The sequence below is a fragment of the Dermacentor variabilis genome, chromosome 5, assembly GCF_050947875.1.
Source record: "Dermacentor variabilis isolate Ectoservices chromosome 5, ASM5094787v1, whole genome shotgun sequence".
Lineage (NCBI taxonomy): Eukaryota > Metazoa > Arthropoda > Arachnida > Ixodida > Ixodidae > Dermacentor > Dermacentor variabilis.
Genome location: NC_134572.1, coordinates 169,381,573 through 169,401,216, shown reverse-complemented (window position 1 = coordinate 169,401,216; position 19,644 = coordinate 169,381,573). Strand labels below are relative to the sequence as shown.

Genomic DNA, 19,644 nt, shown 5'->3' with positions numbered 1-19,644 from the left:
TCTGTCAACTTTTTTCTGCGAAGGAATTCAGAGACTCGCTTTTTATATCTCATATCCGCACTTCTTCTTTTTGTATGAAATGCAGAAATGAAGTGAAGTGAAAGTCAACTGAATACTGGCACCCACCTGGCTGTACCATAGCACTACAGAGGGAACCATTTTGGCATCTTCGAAAAACAGACTTTGCAATTGTACAAAAACAAGACCTTGACCCAGGGATCGAATCCAAAACCACTGCATTCCCTCGGCACTGTCGCCACTTCACTAAATGATCTAACAAGGATGTTTACAGTTGAGGTTTACTGAGGTTTAAGTGATGTGTTGAAGGGCTCCAGATTAACTCTGAACACCTGGGGTTTTTTAAACAAGCACCTAAATTTAGGTATAAAAGCATTTCTTGCCTACTGACCCCATCATGCCCCCAATGCGGCCGCCACAAGCGGGAATCAAACCTGCAACCTCGTGCTCAGCAGTGAAACGCCATAGTTGCTGAGCCAGCATAGTGGGTCTGGGTACAGTGAACCCTCGCTCGGTCTGATCTAAATTTGCACTGCAAGATGATGTTCCGTAATACTTGCAAATGACTATAGCTCACCTTCTGTTTGGTCCAATTTCATTTCGTTACAGTTATTTCCTTCTTAAGGGCCCAGAAGCATTTACATAAGGGTGGGATAGAGAGGCATGCAAACATCAGATAATTACAATACAGAAAATATTACAGAAATATACAGCTACAATAGTTATGACAAAAAAGAACAATTTTCAACATAAGTAAATCTACATTCAAGATGTGTACGGTGAAACAGCGGCTAATGGGGAACATCAGTGGCAGAAAATGCATGTCACATCACCAAAAAAAAGTCATAATAATGAAGAAGAAGAAGAAGAAGACATGAAAGTAATAAAGAAATAGACAAAAGAGTCAGGAACACGGCCTATAAACATGTTTTCAAAGCATGTGTGATGCATCTTTTCAGGAGTGGGGCTAAGGAAGCTTTGTGAAGTAAATTGATAGCTTTACCCGAAACTTTTTGTGGTCAGCGCATGAAAATAAGCGATCGAGAAGGGCATTCCACAGCACTATTGTACTGAAAAAAAATTATGTGTTCACAGATAATGTGCGACCGTTTACACAAGCTAATGTTGCCTAGCTACAGTTAATGCAAGGGGGTTGTGGATTGTAGTTTTAACCTGTCGCCTATTTAATTTTTAGTCCCCTCCCACAGCACCATTCATAGCCCAGAATGGCGATGGCCTGGAAGCTTAAGTGTTTCTCAAATGAAGCCTTGCGTATTTCTCAGTTGCTCAATGTTTCATGCATTGAGCTATGTTTCACGCTCGCATATTCACACTCCATCAGCGCATTAGGTTTCTCAGAATCATTGTGCAGAATTTTCTAGCAACCATCAACAAGCACTTAGAGGTCAATGGGCCATCTACAACATCATACTGTGTTAGCCGAGCCACATGATAGCGCTGCTATCAGAAAGGCCAGACAGCTTTTCATTAATGACACACTCCCTTCCCTCCTGACCACCAACCTATCAAGGTTTTAAAATAGCGTTAAACCCGGAAAAAAAAAAGTGCTATTTCTTACAAATTTCGATGATGGTGCCGTACGTAAGCCTGTTGCCATGTGTTAAATGAAGTGTTCGCGAAATCACTTTCAGGGTGCCCTGCTGTTGTACCACCACCACTTCACGATTGCGAATTTGTTCCCATGAATCCTGTGATCACTGATGCATTGCCAAGTTAATTCACAGATTGAAATTTTCATCCAGCTGTGGTTTTGAGAACATCAACTCAATGATATAAAAAAATAGTAAAGCACACTTATCTTTCTGTCGCAGCTTTTCGCACATTCTATACAGTGCTCTGAAATTCCAGACAATTGGAAAGTGCAGAAGGTGGTTCCTGTTTTTAAATCTGATAACCCCCAGTCACCTCACAATTACAGACCTGTTTCTTCAACAAACATCCCCTGTAAACTTCTCGAACACGTCATCTATTCTCATTTTATGCCATTTTTGGAAAACAACTCTTTTTTAAGCGAATATCAGCATGGCTTTCGTAAGTACTATTCCTGCGATATGCAGTTTTATCATTTACCAATTGCATAGCATCAGTTTTACCTAGACAAAGACTCAGTTGCTGACAGCATCTTTCTAGACTTTGCCAAATCGTTTGATAAAGTAACCCACCAATTACTTATTTAGAAATTGAGCATTCTAAATATTGACCCTAATACCTTACAATGAATTGACTGTTTTTTTGGCTAATCGCTCACAATACATAACCAGCAACAACTGTGACTCGAATTTTTGCAAAGTAAGTTCAGGCCTTTCCGCAAGAGTCCGGTTTGGGCCCTCTGTTTTTATTAATAGTATATATATATGACCTTCCAGACACAGTTACTTCCAATATAACATTGTTTGCCGACGAATGTGCTGCTTATCATGAAATAACTAACGAATCTGACTTCTCTGTCCTCCAGTCTGACTTAGACAGTATTTCTAACTGGTGTAGCAAATGGTTCATGACTCTGAATACTAATAAATGTAAGAGTATGACATTCTCTTGCCGTTCTAACACCGCCAAATTCCTTGCTTATAAGATTGATGGCACATTGCTAGAGCAAGTAACCTCCTATAAGTATCTTGGTGTTCACATAACAAACGACCTCTCATGGCATACACACGTTAATTATATTATAACAATGCTAATCGTGCACTAGGATACCTACGTCACAATTTTTCTGAAGCACCAAGCCATTCAAAATTATTACTATATCAAATGCAGATTAGATCTAAACTCGAGTATGCGTCTGCTGTCTGGGATCTGGGCTTACGTAGCCTTGCAGATACAATAGAATCTGTTCAGAATCGTTCAGCTCGCTTTATTTTACCAAAGTATTCCCGTACTGCCAGTGTTCCACTGATGAAATCTAATATTGGCCTTCCTAACTTACTTTTAAGAAGAAAAAGATCACGTCTTTGTCTCTTTCATAAAATTTTTTTCTTGAACCAGTCATTGAAACAAGAACTTTTATCACAACCATCATATCTTTTATCCCGCGCTGATCAGCAGTATAAGGTCACTGTTGTGTTGTTGTGCAGTTGGTTTCGTTTCTAGTTTCGGTTTTGCTGTTACATCATACATGACGTCATAATGGCAATAAAAAGGCTGGTGCTGTCAAGGGACGGGGACAGAGAAGTGAGGGATGTGATCGCAGACGATTGGAGTCGTGGTTGTTCTTCTGGGACGGAGGGCCCCCGAGTGTGGCTCGGTGCGTCTGGCCTTTTTGTCATACTAACCTTTTTCAGGACTGATTTACAGCCAAGACTAGTTCAGAATGAAACCACCTTCCCAGCACCATCACCAGCATTGAAGATGCACAGTTATTCAAGGGTGTCGTCGTTGAGCACTTCTCAGAATACTATTTGTTAATTCCGTTTCCTGTTATTGTCATTGAAGGCATCTGTTATTGGCCTCTGCTAGGATAACCTGCTCAGTTAATTACTAGTTTTCTATTTTATTTCATGTATAACAATGTTGTTTCCATTATTACAATTGTATGAACACAGTTTACTCACCCCCTCTGTAATGCCTTTTGGGCCCTGAGGGTATTCCAATAAATAAATAGGGTATCACATCTAGGATAAAGAAAGTTTCATACGAAATGTTTTGTTGGCGTTTCATCATTTCCAATGAAAAAACAAGAAGCGGACTCAGTTGCTTCAGATGTAAGGAAATATGACAGGCTTTAAATCTAGGAATGCTTATGGTACTTCTGGATGACCCTTTCAAGGGCCCCGATTGCTACAAAGTTATTTATTTAAGGGCATGCTCTCAGGCACGAGTACAGAAGGGTACACGAGAAAGAAAGCACATTGTGCTGTGCGTTGTCCCATGTACTTATTGTGTGCATGTTTTTGTGGGTGTACTATAACAATATCAAGATGACCTATTAAGAGGAAGCTTTAGCTCAGGCCCGACTCTGATTTCCCTACCAAATACATGTAAAATACAGAACTGCTTTTAAAAGACAATCACTGGGGCATTTTGAATGAAATTTGTTGCATTTGAGAGAAAACGTTAAATTCTAGTGAGTCTAGGAAGCAGAATTATGATTCAGAGCCAGGAATTTTTAGAATAATTGATAAGTTCAAACAAAATTTGAAGCACAAAGTTTGCAAATCAGTAACATTGCATTAAAGAGAGATAGCATGGTTCTGTACACTGCATCTGGTAGAACATTTAAAGAGGACAGATTCAATATACGAATTTACAATTTGCGTGAAATTGTTACAAAGTTTACGAGAATTTTTCAAAAGCACTACTCACAAATTAGCGTTATATATTTCACAGTGGTGTATGATACGTCAATTCTGTCTGCATTAGATGCATAATTAAGCGCAGTTGACAGCCCTGCAAAATCGTTTTGTGTTGCTGAGTCACAGAGTTGTAAACTGATACTTGAGTTTTTAAAATTTAGTGGTTTTAAATTATTCATGGTAAATCATCAATGGCTTTAGAGTCCCTATATGTTAACCTTTCCTCTTAAATGCAGCAAGCCCCATCAAATTCGGTGCAGTGGTTGTAGAGAAAGAATGATTTCTCCAAACAGGTTGCCACACAGATTTATATACGAGCTCCCGAGCTAAAGCTTCCTCTTAACAAGGTTACATTAACAAGGTTAACCACTGCTTCACACCAAACTGATAGCCTTGCCTTGTCTAGGTCGTTGTCGAGACCCCAAGCATGCAGGAGGGACAGCAACAGCTGAGCAATCTCCATGGTCAGGTTGGTCTCGGCCAGACTCAGGTGCTTGTGCTTGGCACCACCCGCCCCTGTAACTCCATTCTTCGCATCTCCTGGCTGTACCAACAGGCAAGAAAAAGAGCGGGGCATTGCACTTTGAACAGAGGCCTGCACAAAGTGCTACTCGTAAATCAGGAAGGAAAGAACGAATGAAAGAAACTTCACTCCACTTTTCACAAAGAGAAGGCAGACAAAATGCTACAGTGTAGTAGCTTCCATGTAGCTTTGACCTCATACATAAACTTGGCATGACCGCGTGTAATCAAACACGACACTGCACAATTTCAATCACGAATGAAGCTGCGTAGGTACACTTATACTAAACAAGACGACACAAAATGAAAACTGCAGATGAAGTGAAAAATTTACAGCCAAGCATTTGCCAAGTGCTAAGTGTTCTCAAACCCAGTTGTGTAAGTACACTGAATTTAGTAGTGCAGTATTATTTGTTAAGTGAAGTGGCATGGGAAACTGTATAAAGTTTTCTTACCACAAGAGCATAAAGAGTGCTAATGTCTTGTATTGCATTGATTTGTATTACGATTCATTAATAATATGCTTAACAAATATAGCAATACCACTGGTAAGTGCATTTCTGTAATTTTCATCAAGTACGGCCAGCTTCAAAACCTTGCCGAGTGCTGGTTTTGCGAGAACGTTGAATTCATGCGTACGTTGCACTTGTAGTCAGTAGAGCAGCACAGCACAATGAATCTCACATACACGGCATAAGAAAAGCTGAAGCGAGAGAAAGGTGCAAAAGAGATGCTGTTCCGTGGGAAGGGGTGGACTAAGCTCCGTTTTAAAGGCGTGTACCCCATGACAACTATGGCTTCCTGTGGAACTTGTACGGATGGCATTCGTCAGATGTGAAACAAAGGTGTACATTGCATTTGCCGTAAATTACCTGCGTGATACCAACACAGCCGAGGATCGTGCGTCGGCCTGTCTCCTCTGACTGTGCTTTCAAAACAATGCGAGTCGTGCACCAAGCTTCTTTCTTGTCCTTCGTTCCTGCTCTAATCCAACTTGCTGCCTATCATTCGGCACTGGCTGAAGACATTTAGACAGAAAGTTTGCATGCAAAACCAAAACTCAGCAAGACGAAAAATATGTCTATGCAACACACATGTTGGAATCAATGTGAAGCGGGCAAATGAACGCTCTAGATCTGATGGCGATGCGTACAATTTTGTGTACTTTCGTGCTGTACAATGTGTAATCTCATGTAACGTCTGTTTATCCCCCACTAAAATCAACACTTTTATTGGCACAACATTTTTATTCCTGTGCACTAGATAGCTCACAAGCTCTGCCAAAATGCCAGCACCAAATCGAAAAAATGCACAGTGTGAAACGTATCAGTGATGTCACAAGAACGAAAGCCACGTACGATGCTTGTTGAGGGAAGAATGGTGATGACAGGTGTGTGCGCAGAAAAGTACGACACATACCAAAGCAATATTTAGGAATTCTGTACCCCTTGTGAGACAGACCCTGTCTGGAGGATTGGCCAAGAATGGGTACAGCCCCATTGGCACATACTGAATGGCTAAATCAAAGTAAGCAATGCAAGCAAAACACCTGTGAAATGTAATTCCCAATTCTACAAGCTGACCAGTGTAACTTTGGAGATGTATCCATGAGCTGACATTATATATGTTCAGGTTTTACGTAGGAGTCAGAGGGGGGCATGCCTATTCTGGAAGACTGGCCAAGAATGGGCATGCATTGAGTGGTACGTACTGAGTAGATAAATCAAATATTCCACCATATATTATTCACCATTTTCATTAACATACTGGTATGCTTTAGAGGTGTCTGTGAGCTGCCATTAAACATTGATGCTTTATGCAGGAAGGTTTTTTCTGTTAATCAAAACATAGATGGGCATACTTGGTCAGCACAAAAAGATTAAACAAGCCCCTTAGTGGCTACTTTCATGTAACTTTTGCATATATCAACAAATATATCCGGCGAGATAGTGACCGACCTAACAGCCAGGCAGCCAGGATGAACCCGAGAAATTAGGCAAAGAAAGCTTTGCTTTAAAAATATTTTTTCTAGTGTGTTACTGATACTTACCTTCAGCATCCCTTTAATAATAATGACTAGCCACTAGAGAGCTCCGCACATTTTTGAATTTCTGAAACTATAGCTATAACATGTGCATCAGCTAGAATGGCCCCTTAATAGCAGGCACATAAAATCCATGGAACTTAATTGCAAACCACTGTGTATTTATTTATATTTTTCTGGCAGTGAAGTACCTTGCTTTCTGGGTTCAGTGTGCTGTGTGCTTGTTAACAAGCAGTTGGCTTTATTAACCCATTAAGTGCGGTGGACGAGTCTTACTCAGTTACAATTATTTTTGCAAAAAGTGCAAAGGACAAGTCTGTCTCGTCCACATGTTTGGGCGCTCTTTCTAAGTGTCAGTAATGGGCAGCGTTTACCCAATCAATTATCACATTCTGCCGAGTTCTCTCTTTGCCACTAGGGGGCCTATGGGTTCATCCAGTAGAGATCTAAAAAATGGCAGCGGCCAATTACTTACCCTTGTCTCGCATCAGCTGACTCCGTCTTATGCCTGCAAATTTGCCGATTTTGACACACCACCTAGTTCCTTGCCGTCTTCCACTGCGCTTGCCTTCTACAGGCACACATTCTGTAATCCTAATGAACCACCACTTATCTATCCTATACGGCACAAGGACTGCAACCTGAATCCCATTATTTCCTCTTAATCTCAACTACAATATTACTGGCCACTCCCATTTCTCCCCTACCTTACACCACTGTCTTCCTGTCTCTTAACGTTGCACAAAATGTTGTTATTTTACATCGCTTGTAGCGCAGTTCTTAACTTCTAAAGCTTCTTTGTTATCTTTTTCAATATCACAGCCCAATAGGTTAGTAATATAAGAATGTTAAATTACCCAAGAGTAGAAACATTAGGTTGCATACCTTGCCGCCTCCTGAAGCATCTGCTTGGGACGTCTTGATGCCAACACTCTCTGCCTTGGCTTGAATTTTTGATGCTGCAGTCTCTGCAGTGTCTTTTACTTTGGCAATGAAACCTGTACCACAAAATAAAACAAAATTAGAATTTTTTTGTGGCAAGAACTTCTGCAGATCGACGACTGCAAATTGTTTAGAGGCAAAAACTAGACTGATCGCATGTGTACTCAAACTTATTACAGCATATAAAAAAGTTATCACAGCATCCATTGTAAAACTGTTTGCAGGTAAATGAATGCTGCAAGTAAAACAATGACTGCTGGTGATGAATAGCTGATGAACATGTGTAAAAAAAAAAAGCACACACTGTTTGACTTGTACCTGAAGTGACAAGGTTAGGTTCACATAAACAGAAGTGCAGTTAAATATAGAAATAAATAAACAAGCAGTCCAGTTAAACTATTAGGCAGTCCAGTTAACCCATCCACAATTTTGGGTGTGTATGCACACATACACACACACCCAAAAATGTGGACGGGTTAACTGGACTGCTTAATGATTTGGTTAATTGGAGGGATTACTTAGTAAAGCACTGCACACGTAACATGGAAGGTAGGGGTTTGGCTCCCACCTTCAGCAAGTTATCTTTTCGTCCACTTTCACTTTTCTTTTTCCTTCATATTTTTTCACTTCAATCAAACGTAACAAATAATTCTCAATATAATTTTCCTGGTTTCATTGTGTGTTTCATTTATGTTTGTGACTGACAAATACTCAGCTCCTTGAATTCCCTTTTATTCTTATCGACAATTCACTCGCACCAGCTGAAATAATTTTTCTCTCTTCTCTCTAGTGCCCCTTCAAATTTCATCCAACCCAGCACTGCATTCTATGCAGTGACTGTATCTTGCACACAGTTTGCATGTAATGTCTCGAATTTTTTACATTGGGGCTTCCTTCCCCTGGTTTGCTCAGTAGAAATGAAGGAATGCTGTAATTCCGAAAGCACTCAACATTGTGCCAGCTGGCACATAAACACGCAGGAGGCGCAGAGCACAGATGCAGCATTAGTGCATCACAATGTATGTCTGAGATACCAATAGTATCAAGTTATCCTTTTTCTTTAAATTTTTGCCTAAAGTATTCTCTGCACCATGTTGGGAGAGTCGATGGACCTTTCCTTGTGGTTCTGAGGAATGTGAGTGAACTCGGTGTTCTCTAACATTGCATACTGAGTGAGCCTTGTGGAAACCCATCTTCAAAGATATTAAAGTAGAATGAAATATCGATAATTGTAACTGCTCTGTTGGTCCCAGCAAAGACCTGTGTGTCCGACTAGAGAAAAACTACCACCAATTCAAACTCCAAGAACCATGCAGTGGTTATTTAGAACGAAATTTCACACTCCCATGGACCGTTTTTTTGGACAAACTTGAACCAAAGGCGCATGTGCAGTGTGTCACTAGCTGCCATAACTTCGTGTGCCATGCCATAAAAATGGTGTGGAAAGAGGTGTGGGAAGCCGAGACTGAGCAGAAGCAACCAGAGCGGCACGTGCCCTTCTTTCCTATCCAGCCATCCTAGCGCCCCATCCTAGCGTGTGCTCGATCACACCATCTCCAATATTGGGCGCACTGGTGTATGGTGCGTCAGGCAAAGTTGGCAGTGCAGAATCTTATTTTTAATGTCAATATTCATTGTTGGCCAATAGAGCGTAGGACGAGCTTTGCTATTCGTTACAGCGATGCCTTAATGAGCAACATGCAGGTGCTGTAATGTATCTTGCTGACTAGAGGCTGGAGTTATGAGATGTATTCCACGAAAAAGAAGGCCATCTGAAAGGTGCAACTCCCTCTGCCATTGAAAGTATGGCCTGACCAGTTGGTAACCTCCATTAGGCGCTGGCCAACCATTACGAACATAGTGAAAGGCTTTCTGAAGAACAAAGTTTCCTGATGTCTCATCACAAAGCTGCTGTAGTTTTAATGCTGGTGCAGTGATCAAAGTCACTACTATGCACTACTATAAGTCCAATGTGTCAATGTGGGCTGAAGTGTCCGGTAACCGTGACAGGGTGTCTGCAACGGTAAGGCACTTTCCAGGTACATACACAAGGAGAGCATCGTCCCATTGAAGATATAGAAGCAGGCACAGCAGTCCTGGTGTTATCGCATCAAAGTTTGTTTTGCAAAGAGCAATCAGTGGCTTGCGGTTGGTGTGGACTTCAACCAAGTGGGTATGAGCACAAGAATAGAAGTGTTCACAGCGGAATACGACTGCCAGGAGCTGTCTTTCTATTTGTGCATACTTTTGCTGTGTATTCATGAGTGAAGCTGACGTGTGTGCAACAGGTTGGTTGTTTTGCTAGAGCACTCCACCAAGTTCATATGCACTGGCATCTGCTGATACTATCCCAGGCTCTTTCTCATCGAAAAATCTAAGCAATGGAGCCTCGGCAAGGAGCAACTTGAGACAGTTGAAGCTTCGATCCGTATTTGCATTCCACAACCATGCTGCATTATTCTCGAGAAAAGCTTCCAGCTGTGCGGCCTCTGCGGATGCACATGGAACAAACTTGGCTAGAATGTGACCGTTCCTAGAAATCTGCACAGCTCTTCCTTGTTGGATAGGGGTTTCATGGACATAATGGCTTCTAGCTTAGAAGGATCTGACTTCAGGCCATTTGGAGTTAATAGATAGCCTAGGCTTGGAAGTCTGACTTTCATCTTGGAATTATTTAGCTTTAATTTGTTTAGGAAGACTACCTCTAGCACTTCTTGAAGCTTTTCATTGTGCTCCTGTAAGGTTTTGGAGGCGATGAGAATGTCATCAAGATAAGGAGGACCACTGTCAATGCTTGGAAAGACATTAGCCATGGCTCGTTGAAAGAGTTCGGGTGCACTTTTGAGGTCGAAGGGAAGTAAAATAATCTGCAGCCGTCCCATGGTGTTGCAAACATGCCAAGTTCAGAGCTGGGCTCGTCTAGTTTCAGCTGCCAGAATGTCGACTTCGCATACAGCACTATGAACACCATGCAGTCACTCAGCCGAGTGAGCAATTCTTCTTGCGTCGATATGCGAAAGAGTTCACATTAGATTGCTTCATTCGGCTGCCTAGGATCCAAACAAAGCCTCAAAATGCCATCCTTTTATGTTACCACGACCAGAGTCTTTCAATGTTTCTCTGGTCACGAAACTCTATTGTAACACTATGGGAGAGCTTGCTATATCGCCGCAGCTGCCATGAGGCGGCACTGGGAGCGCGGTGGGGGCTAGACAAAAGCTGCGCGCTGCGTCAGTTGGTTCTTTATTCTATGGCTGGGCGCCCAAGTAGTCCGGCGGCATCGGCAGTCGGTTCTTCTCATTTCAAAAGATAATTTGTTGATCTGTACTGCGTTGTCACTTCGGCTACGGAGGTACGAGCGAAAAGGTATCATTATTTTGTTTGCCCAGTGACGCGGATCAGCAGGTGAAGTGGAGACGTGCAATACCACGACAGAAAGCTGGCGGCTTTACCTTTGACTCTCAACATGTCAGAATGTGCGAAAGAGATTTTGACATCACGGACGTCGTTCGAAGCGATAAGTTCATTGTGAAAGGTGTCCTTGTCCAGCGCTGTTCCTTGGCTGTTCGAAGGGCTGCCAGTGTACTAGGCTCCACGGCAGAAATTGTGCATTTATTTCTCAGATGCCATCTGGACTTCTTCACAAGGGAAAAGAACAAACTTGCTTGGGCAAGTAAGTGCGCAACATGTCCAGCCAGTGGGGGCAAGAAAGTGATGTGCTGAATTGCTTTCTTAACGGTTTCAGCCATGCAAGCAAGCAGCAGTTTCTTTTTCACTGCTTTTTCTCAACGCGATAGGTAATCGTAAAAAACGCATTTGTCTTTTTTCATCAGCTATTATGTCAACCATGCTCATTTTTCTATTTTTAAACTACTTCATTAGAACTAATTTGTAGCTTGCTGTTTTTTGAGATGCCTTCCATCATATTATGTATTTTGCATTCCTGCCTTGTTTACTGTAATTTTTTTTTCGCAACAGTGTCATGTTGACGAACATACGTAATGGAATGTGCCATTATACTGAAGCTTGTGACACAATGGGCATTAGTGTCTCCTTAGCTTGACATGTTTTGGGATATTTGCCCCATGTCATGTGGTTCACATTCTGAATAAATCGGCAGTGCAGCAGCGTCATGCTCGTGAACATGTGTGTTTATTTTTGTTTAGATTAGTGACATGAAATGCGGCTTCATTTCAGTTAATCAAGTACCCCCCCCCTCCCAGTGCCGCCTTCATTACGCAATCTCAAGCCATGCAAGTGTAGTCCATCCAAGCCACATACGCTGTCATTGTGAAGCATGCCAGATTGGAGTCGAGGTGATATCGGGACTCGTCCCAGAGGCGAGACATTTGTGAAAGCGCAACCGATGCGAGAATTAGAGCTGCATGGGGGCCTTGCATAGCTGTGCAAGGTGAAGTGAGATGCACTCTCGCTCTTGTAATGCCTACGTAACATGAACTTGTCAAGGTTACACGTTCGAAATGAACAGACGGTGGTACAAACTTGGAGTTAAGGCTAGGTTAGAGATCAGCGCATATTCACGCGACACATGGATGTTGCCTTGCGAAAGCTTCGTCGTTCCCGCTATGAAATGTTGCCGACACTCTCTGCGATACGTTGCAGCAGAGTGAAGTTAGCTTTTATAAACTGTAAACACAGGAAATCTAGTGGCTTTTCTGTTTTGAAATGCGGCAGTGGCAAACTCCCACGGTGTATACAGTCTCGCTGTAAATAGCTAGCGAGATCGGCGTTGCTTCAAGTCTCGCTTCGAGGCTTAAACGTGCGAGTACTTGGCGAGTTTCTTAGGCCTTGCATTGTGTCACAAGCCCAAGCAAACGACCTATTCTTAACCCTTTCAGGGTCAGTGACGTAAATATACAGCGGCGCGAAAAAGTTCAAAATGGTCCATGCCGTATATTTACAGCGATGTCTGTATGTTTAGAAAGTGGGCCATTTTCCTAACTTTTTCTTTTCTGTCATGTGCTGCCACTATGTGGGAATACAGGGAATTTTTTTCGCGCTTCCCTCTCTCGGTTTTTGTTGCATGGTTTGTTTTAAAGCTAGTTTGCTCCCGCACGTCTACGTACTATGTACTGATAGTGCATTGGCGCGCGCGGGCGGGCAGCGGTTTGGATTTTGATCTGCGGGCAGTTTCGGCTTCTTGCACTTGCAAAACTGTTGGCTATCTCGTTACTAATCGTTCAAAGGGTGAGCGCTTGTTTTTCGCTCATTTAGTGCTCATAGGGTTGCGGGTAGGAAGGACGTCGCTGTGCATGCTTCCCGTTGTATTTTTTTTTTTTTTTTTGAGACTCGTGACAACTAATTGCCTCTGGTTGGTGATAAGATGAAGATTAGCGGAAGTTTGTCACCCATTTTGCTTTTTTAACGGGCACACAACCCCAGTTTTTATGAGTGAGTGCACCTACGCAGTTCGATTACGCTATGGATGTACGTATCAGTGTAAGAGCAGGAACATTTGAGTCTTGCGAAATATTCTCGTGTGCGCATTTTCAAAGCCTTGAACTAGGTGTATAACAATGCATCAAATTTTTAATTCTTGTAAGTTTATTTCCTTTTTTATTGTTGTTATTCATGAATGAAGAGTACATATATACCAACGCAAAATATTTTTTTCTCACTTTACGGTGACCCTAGAAAAATTGCGGTACATTTTTTTAGAAATAAGTCCCTAAGAAGACTTGGAATCTGCAATAAAAAAAAAAATCGACCCTTGGCGGTCGCATATGGCGAAAAAAATCTACCCTCAAAGGGCTAAATAAATAATCTTGTGCTCCTCTGCCTGAGATAAGGAACTGTGCTGCAATGCCACATACATTCAATACTGCTGCATTGGCACGACTGCCTCCATCGTAGCCTTGTTATCTTGCAAAGGTAAGCGAAAGTAACTTTTTCACACGCACATGCAATAAGCGCATTGCATGTAAGCCGAAATATGACTGGCAGTAGAATGTTAGTTGTTTGATGAAAGATAAACAATTGCTTCGAACCGGTACAGGAGTTTCAGTCGAGTGCGGTGCATGCGGACATGGAATGCCCCACGCTAACAGCAGCGACCCATCGGCAGCTTCTGTCCCTGTATAAAAATGTGGATGGAGTTTCGTGACCAGAAAAGCATTGAAGGACTCTGCCACGACTAAAGGAAGGACCCAGTCAGTAAGTTATGTGACCTTTGTAATAATGCCATTTTTTTTCCCATTTCGTCTAGCTCTGTTCTGACTTTGCTTTGAATGGCAAGAGAGATTTTCCTTGGACCTGCTATAGTTGGCATTACGTTGCCTTTAAGGGTGATGTTGATAGTGCCCGGCAGTTCACCAATTCCCTTGGAGACATCAGCGCAGGAGTCTAGGATAGCTTAAGTGCCGCTTGAGATGGAGGCTTGCCCACTGTACGCTGTATGTTTGCTATAGGTGAAGCTAACACCATTGAGGCGAGCAATTAGCTGCACATCCTTGCACGCTGATGGCCCTAGTACTGGGAATAGTTCATTGTTTGCCACCAGAAATGTCAGAATGTGATTCTTGCCTCTGACTGTAGATGTTAGTTTGCACTCACGCACAACTGGAAGTTGACTACCGTCACATGCGAACACTCTTAAGTCGGGTGCTGTAAGTGAAGGACGTTGTTGGCACCACACGAATATGCTATTAGGAATTACATTGACATTGGTGCCCATGGCCAAGTTAAAAATCACATTCACACCATTACCAATGACAGTCTGTAACCATTTGGACGTTGTACAGAGCCTTCGCACCGTGATGCTGCTAAGGCAGGGAGTGTCATGATCTATGGTAGACAAAGAGCTTTCTGAGCCACGTCCACGAGCTCTCTGTTGACATACCGCAGCAAAGTGCCTAAACTTGCCACATGAGTAGCAGAGACCGCCATAAGCTGGACAGTTGCGTGGTGCATGGCTTGTGCAACATCTTGAGCATGTGCGTTGAGGACTGGCTGAAGTTGACATGTGGCTGGGGCTTCTTGAGACGTGTGTGTGGGCTGTGTTGGTGGCACTACACACGATCCACTGCTACCTCCATCTGTTCTTCTTGCACATCATGTGCATGTTGCTTGAAAATTTCTGCGGCACTGCATGCTGAGATAATTTTTTCCAACATCAGCTTAGGCTCTTGGAAGAGATGTTCTCAGAGGGCGTCATCCTTGATGCTGATTTTTATGTAGCAGCCAATGAAACAACTCTCTTGATTGCTACAGTCACACTTACATGTTTGCAACTTGACAGAAGTGAAAATGTTGTCAATGCTTTAACCCAGTTGCTGAGTCATGGAGTTGAATAGCGCTGCGGCCTGTGTTACACTCTTGTACGGTGGGCAAAGGTTATCGAACTGCTTCAAGATGGCGACTACAGCGCGTGGCACAGTCGCCTCTGGCAGAATTTGTTGCCGTGGGACCAAGAACATGCAGGAGAAGTCCCTTTCTCGCAGCGACAGGCTTTGCTGTGTACTCAATAGCGGCTTCATACATCCCGAAGGCTGTTTGCCATTCTTCCTAGGCAGTCGATGAGTTGTCGCTACGTTCAAATGGCAGCGGCAGTTGCTAAAGTGCACTTGCCATTGTGGTGTTGTCGGCGACGAAAGTTGCTGTGTTGTCTTCAGGCCACTGCCATTGATGTCGATCCTCACGCTTCTGACACCATTTTCTGTCTTCTGACATAAACTGTTTATTACTTAAAGTTACATTAACATGAAGTGAAGCCACTCACGTGCCAAGGAGGGATCACACAATGGCAGCGTGATTGTTAGGCATGGCCGACTCAGACAAATACAAGTGGCACTATAGAAGGATCGACATTTGGGCGAGTTGGTACTGGTTGAACATCTTGAAGGGGCAGCGCTGCCCCTTCAAGATGTTCAACAAGTGGCACTAGCAGACAGCCGTACGTAACAGAAGGCATATATTTGTTACACTGAGAATATTTAAGTAAGGTTTGTCGCTTCACCGTGTAATTCTGCAGAGAACATAGCCGGTCACTGACACATCAGTAGGGGTAAGGTAATACAGACAGCTATATCACCTGATTCCTGCACTCTCCCATGCACGAGTCATTCAGAAAGATAGCAGCAGCAATTGGCAACCACGGTGTTCTGCAAACTCCTGGAGGGAACACAAAGAAAGCTTCACTTCAACAGACTTCTTGCTACATACCTGAGAGCTTCTTGTGCGTCTCTGGTGAGGAGGACAAGGTGAGGTACTTCTGGTACTCCGACTGGTTGATGAGGCCCTGAGACTCCAGGGTGCCAGGCGACATCCCCGAATATTCTTCAGATAGTAGTTGTACTGCACGGTGCAAAGCCCAAGATCAATTAGGGAACACTGGTGCTGCCAATTGAATAGATCCGGCTTAAGCAGACACTTTTCAGGTTGCAGACGCAGGCACCTTGCAAATTAATTCGTCTTGCCAGAAGCTACGCACAGTAGGGGCCGAGTGAATCCATTGGAAACTGAGCAACATTTTACAAACTGCACAACAAGCTGACACGTGTACATTGTTAATCTTTTTCTGGTGACCGTTCATCAGCAGCTAACAACTGTTACAAAGTTATCCCTCGGCACAAGATGCGCCTTCCTGTGTCGAACTTTTTCGCATGTTGCCACCGATTCTATAGTGAAGGAACCTTGTCTAATTGATTGTAAGATTGAAACGAATAGTTGTGTACATTCTGGTACATGTATAAACACCAGCAATTACGCTGTCATGTGTGATGAGCCATGTATAAATATTAAACAGCCAACGAACTTTACCAGTAGATCAGATTTTGACAACCAACGATTGTGCTCACTGCTGACATTGTGCTTTGATGTCACTTGTTATTCTGAGCACAAGTTCACCCAACAAAGAGTTTAATTTGTGACTCACAGTATTGCTATTGTCTGGTTCTTTACCGTCATCGCAATGTGACAATACTATAGCACATCTTCTGACAGAGTACAGCATGAAAGGTTAGTCAGGCCGGCTATTCTGGCACAAATGCAACAGAAGTGTGTTAAGCACATACTGTAACTACAATTGTAAATTAGAAACGTTTGTAAAATGCAATTTTCATGAAGTAGGCGCTTAGTTTATTTAAAAAAGGTTTACTTAAGATGAAGGGCCCACCTTTCAAATACGTAAAGTTTAAAAATAATAAAGATATACATTGATACTACTGAATCTTCTGCAAACACAAGGACTATTAAATGCTATGTGCTTGTAAAACACAGAAAAGAAGCATTTCTTTTCCACAGACATGTGACTTTGGAGTAGTTTATGGTCAGAACTTCGGCACAATTCTCACATTTCAGTGGCACAAAATTACTTGTTAGGTCCTTGTGTCCAATTCCAAGAGGGAGAGAAGATATACGAGAGAGTACTTTATTTTCTTAACTACAGTTCACAGACTACACATGTTCAAGTGCTGACTTTCATAGTTATGAGGCCTATACAAGGATTAGCTTGCAAAATCACTTCAACTAACTGTAAGCACCACAGGTCTCACTTCCTCGGTGCTCCAAGGCACAGTGTGCAAATAAAGAAAAGGATAATAATAATAATAATAATAATAATAATAATAATAATAATAATAATAATAATAATAATAATAATAATCTAGTGAACTTTGGGTTGGGCCAGACATAGGCTGAACATGTGCAAAGATGTCGTACCAAGATAACCAAGTGATAAAAGATGTGTGAATTGATGCAACCATCCTGTTTTTCACCACTTTTGGAGACCATCTCTTTTGCTTATTTCTTGTCTTACCTTTTTTGCCAATGGTGCTCACTTAAGCCTGTCACATGGATCATAACACATGTTGCATTGGCTGTCTCAAAAGACATTGCTTCACTTAATGTTAGCAGATGTGTACAATTCTGAATTGTGAGCACAGCTGAGAACAATTAAAGCATATCCTAACCAACACTGCAAGTGGGATATCCAAATGCAAATAACTCCTGTGCTAAAAAAAAACACAAAAGAAAAAAAAAGACTGCTTGAAGAAATTGTTTTCAAAAATAGTTCCTAATACATGTTTTGACAGTTTAACCTCCTTTATTTCCATTTTATTGCACACTTTTTTTGACTCTGCTGATATGTGGACCCATCGTTACGAACTTCAAATAGCTTCTCGAGTTGCAAGTGTGCAAGACTAGAATGCGAAGTGAAGCGTGCCTCTCATCGGCTAGTGTGAAAACTACTGCCCGTGGTGCAAGATGGCCTGAGCTCCAGAGCACGCACCCAGAACTGGCCTCACTTTGCCAGAACAAGATTTATATGTTAGCAGTGTGTGGCTGCAGTGTCTTTCTTGAGGGCCTCAATTGAGGCCGAAAACCCGTATTTCCACAAGTGTTATGAAAATAAGAAGAGCCTACTGCTATTTCGTTTCACTTGTTTGCAAATATGCTGCTGTGGAGCCCACTTATGTTTTCTGAAAGGCCACTTTGTTTTCAGGAAGGCAGCTTTGGGAGAAAACTAACCATAGCCTGCTTTTTATAAAGCTTGCTTAAGGTGCATTAATAGGGGAAAATAAGATCTTATTCAAAACCCTAAGGCTCTAAGAAATGAGGATGAGACAAGTACACAGGAATGGTGCTGCACAATGTAGAAATGTGCGTTGCTAGAAAAATGCTGCTAAAATAACAGAGTACGCAACTCAATTTACAACTGAAAAGCTACTCTTCACGCAAAACAAGTTTACGCACAGTTAGTTGTAAGAGATCAGGATCATTTAAAAATGTTTGCTGGGTCCCGGAAGGTGTCTACACGTATCTGATAAAACGTGTTGCTGGGCTATTTGGTGCACGATTCCTTACCAGAATTGTGGCGCAGCAAAAGATGAGGGACGGCAGAAGCGACATGAACAGGTGCACACCCCCAACTGGTTTATTTTCAGAACACAGACTATACATACAGGGGTACAACACATGCGCGGCAGGCACAGTCAAAAGTGATCTCTCAGTGAGTAACATCATTAACGTAAGCCTACGAGTTGCGAAATTCAGTGTGGGCACAAGGAGACAGCACGACCGGTAGTCATACTGCACTCTGCAGTCATGCAGATTGTGCATGGCGCACAATCTAAAGGTAGCCTCTAGGTATGACATGCCAGTGGTTTTCTCTGTGGCATGTAGAATACCTCAAATTTGCAGGTGTGTAATGGAAGAGAGAAAAGAACAACAAGGTTGTGAAAAAAAGCATGCTAGACCTTTTGTAGAGTGCTCTTTGGTTATAGTTTTAAAAATTGTGTTAAGCTGCAGATAGGTATACATTGGCCAAACTGGCCGACGAATAAATGATCACTTACGACAGCATGCGCCGCGTCCATGAGGAACAGAACTCGCTCGCACATTTCTCATCCCTGTAAATCTTGCACGTGTGAACCAGCACTATCAGCTACTCGAATTATAAAACAAAGTCATGATACAGTTCTGCACAATTTGGCTCAGGCTTATTTTATCACAAAGAGAGGTGATTCATATGTCAGTGCATCTTCCATTGCAATCCACAGTAATGAATAAAACTTTCTGGGAGATCGCTTTTGTATCCTGTTGTGCATCTGCTGTACTCTAGTATGAGCTGTGCACGGGCCGCGATTCTGAACCTGCAACCTGCCCGCGCCCTACACTACCACAGGCGGCCCGGTCCGGCCCGACGCTAAAGAAGCCTGAGTTCGCCTGGCCCGGCCGGGATCGGCCTTAGGCCAGGTTAAGGCCCGGCCCAACCTGCAATAAGGCGACGCCGACACAAAAAGAAACAATATCAGGAAAATCAGTTTATTCAAATGACCTTAT

At 42.5% G+C, this 19,644-nt stretch overlaps 1 protein-coding gene across 1 annotated transcript in view; it reads right to left on the bottom strand.

Moving 5' to 3' along the window:
• Positions 1-19,644, bottom strand: part of Rbcn-3B (WD repeat-containing protein Rbcn-3B) — a 192,011-nt gene that overhangs the window by 83,778 nt on the left and 88,589 nt on the right. The window contains exons 18-20 of the mRNA XM_075693751.1: positions 16,024-16,155; positions 7,786-7,898; positions 4,732-4,878 (exon numbers count right to left, since the gene is read on the bottom strand). Coding sequence (XP_075549866.1) covers positions 4,732-4,878; positions 7,786-7,898; positions 16,024-16,155 — 392 coding nt within the window. The remainder of the gene's footprint in view (positions 1-4,731; positions 4,879-7,785; positions 7,899-16,023; positions 16,156-19,644) is intronic.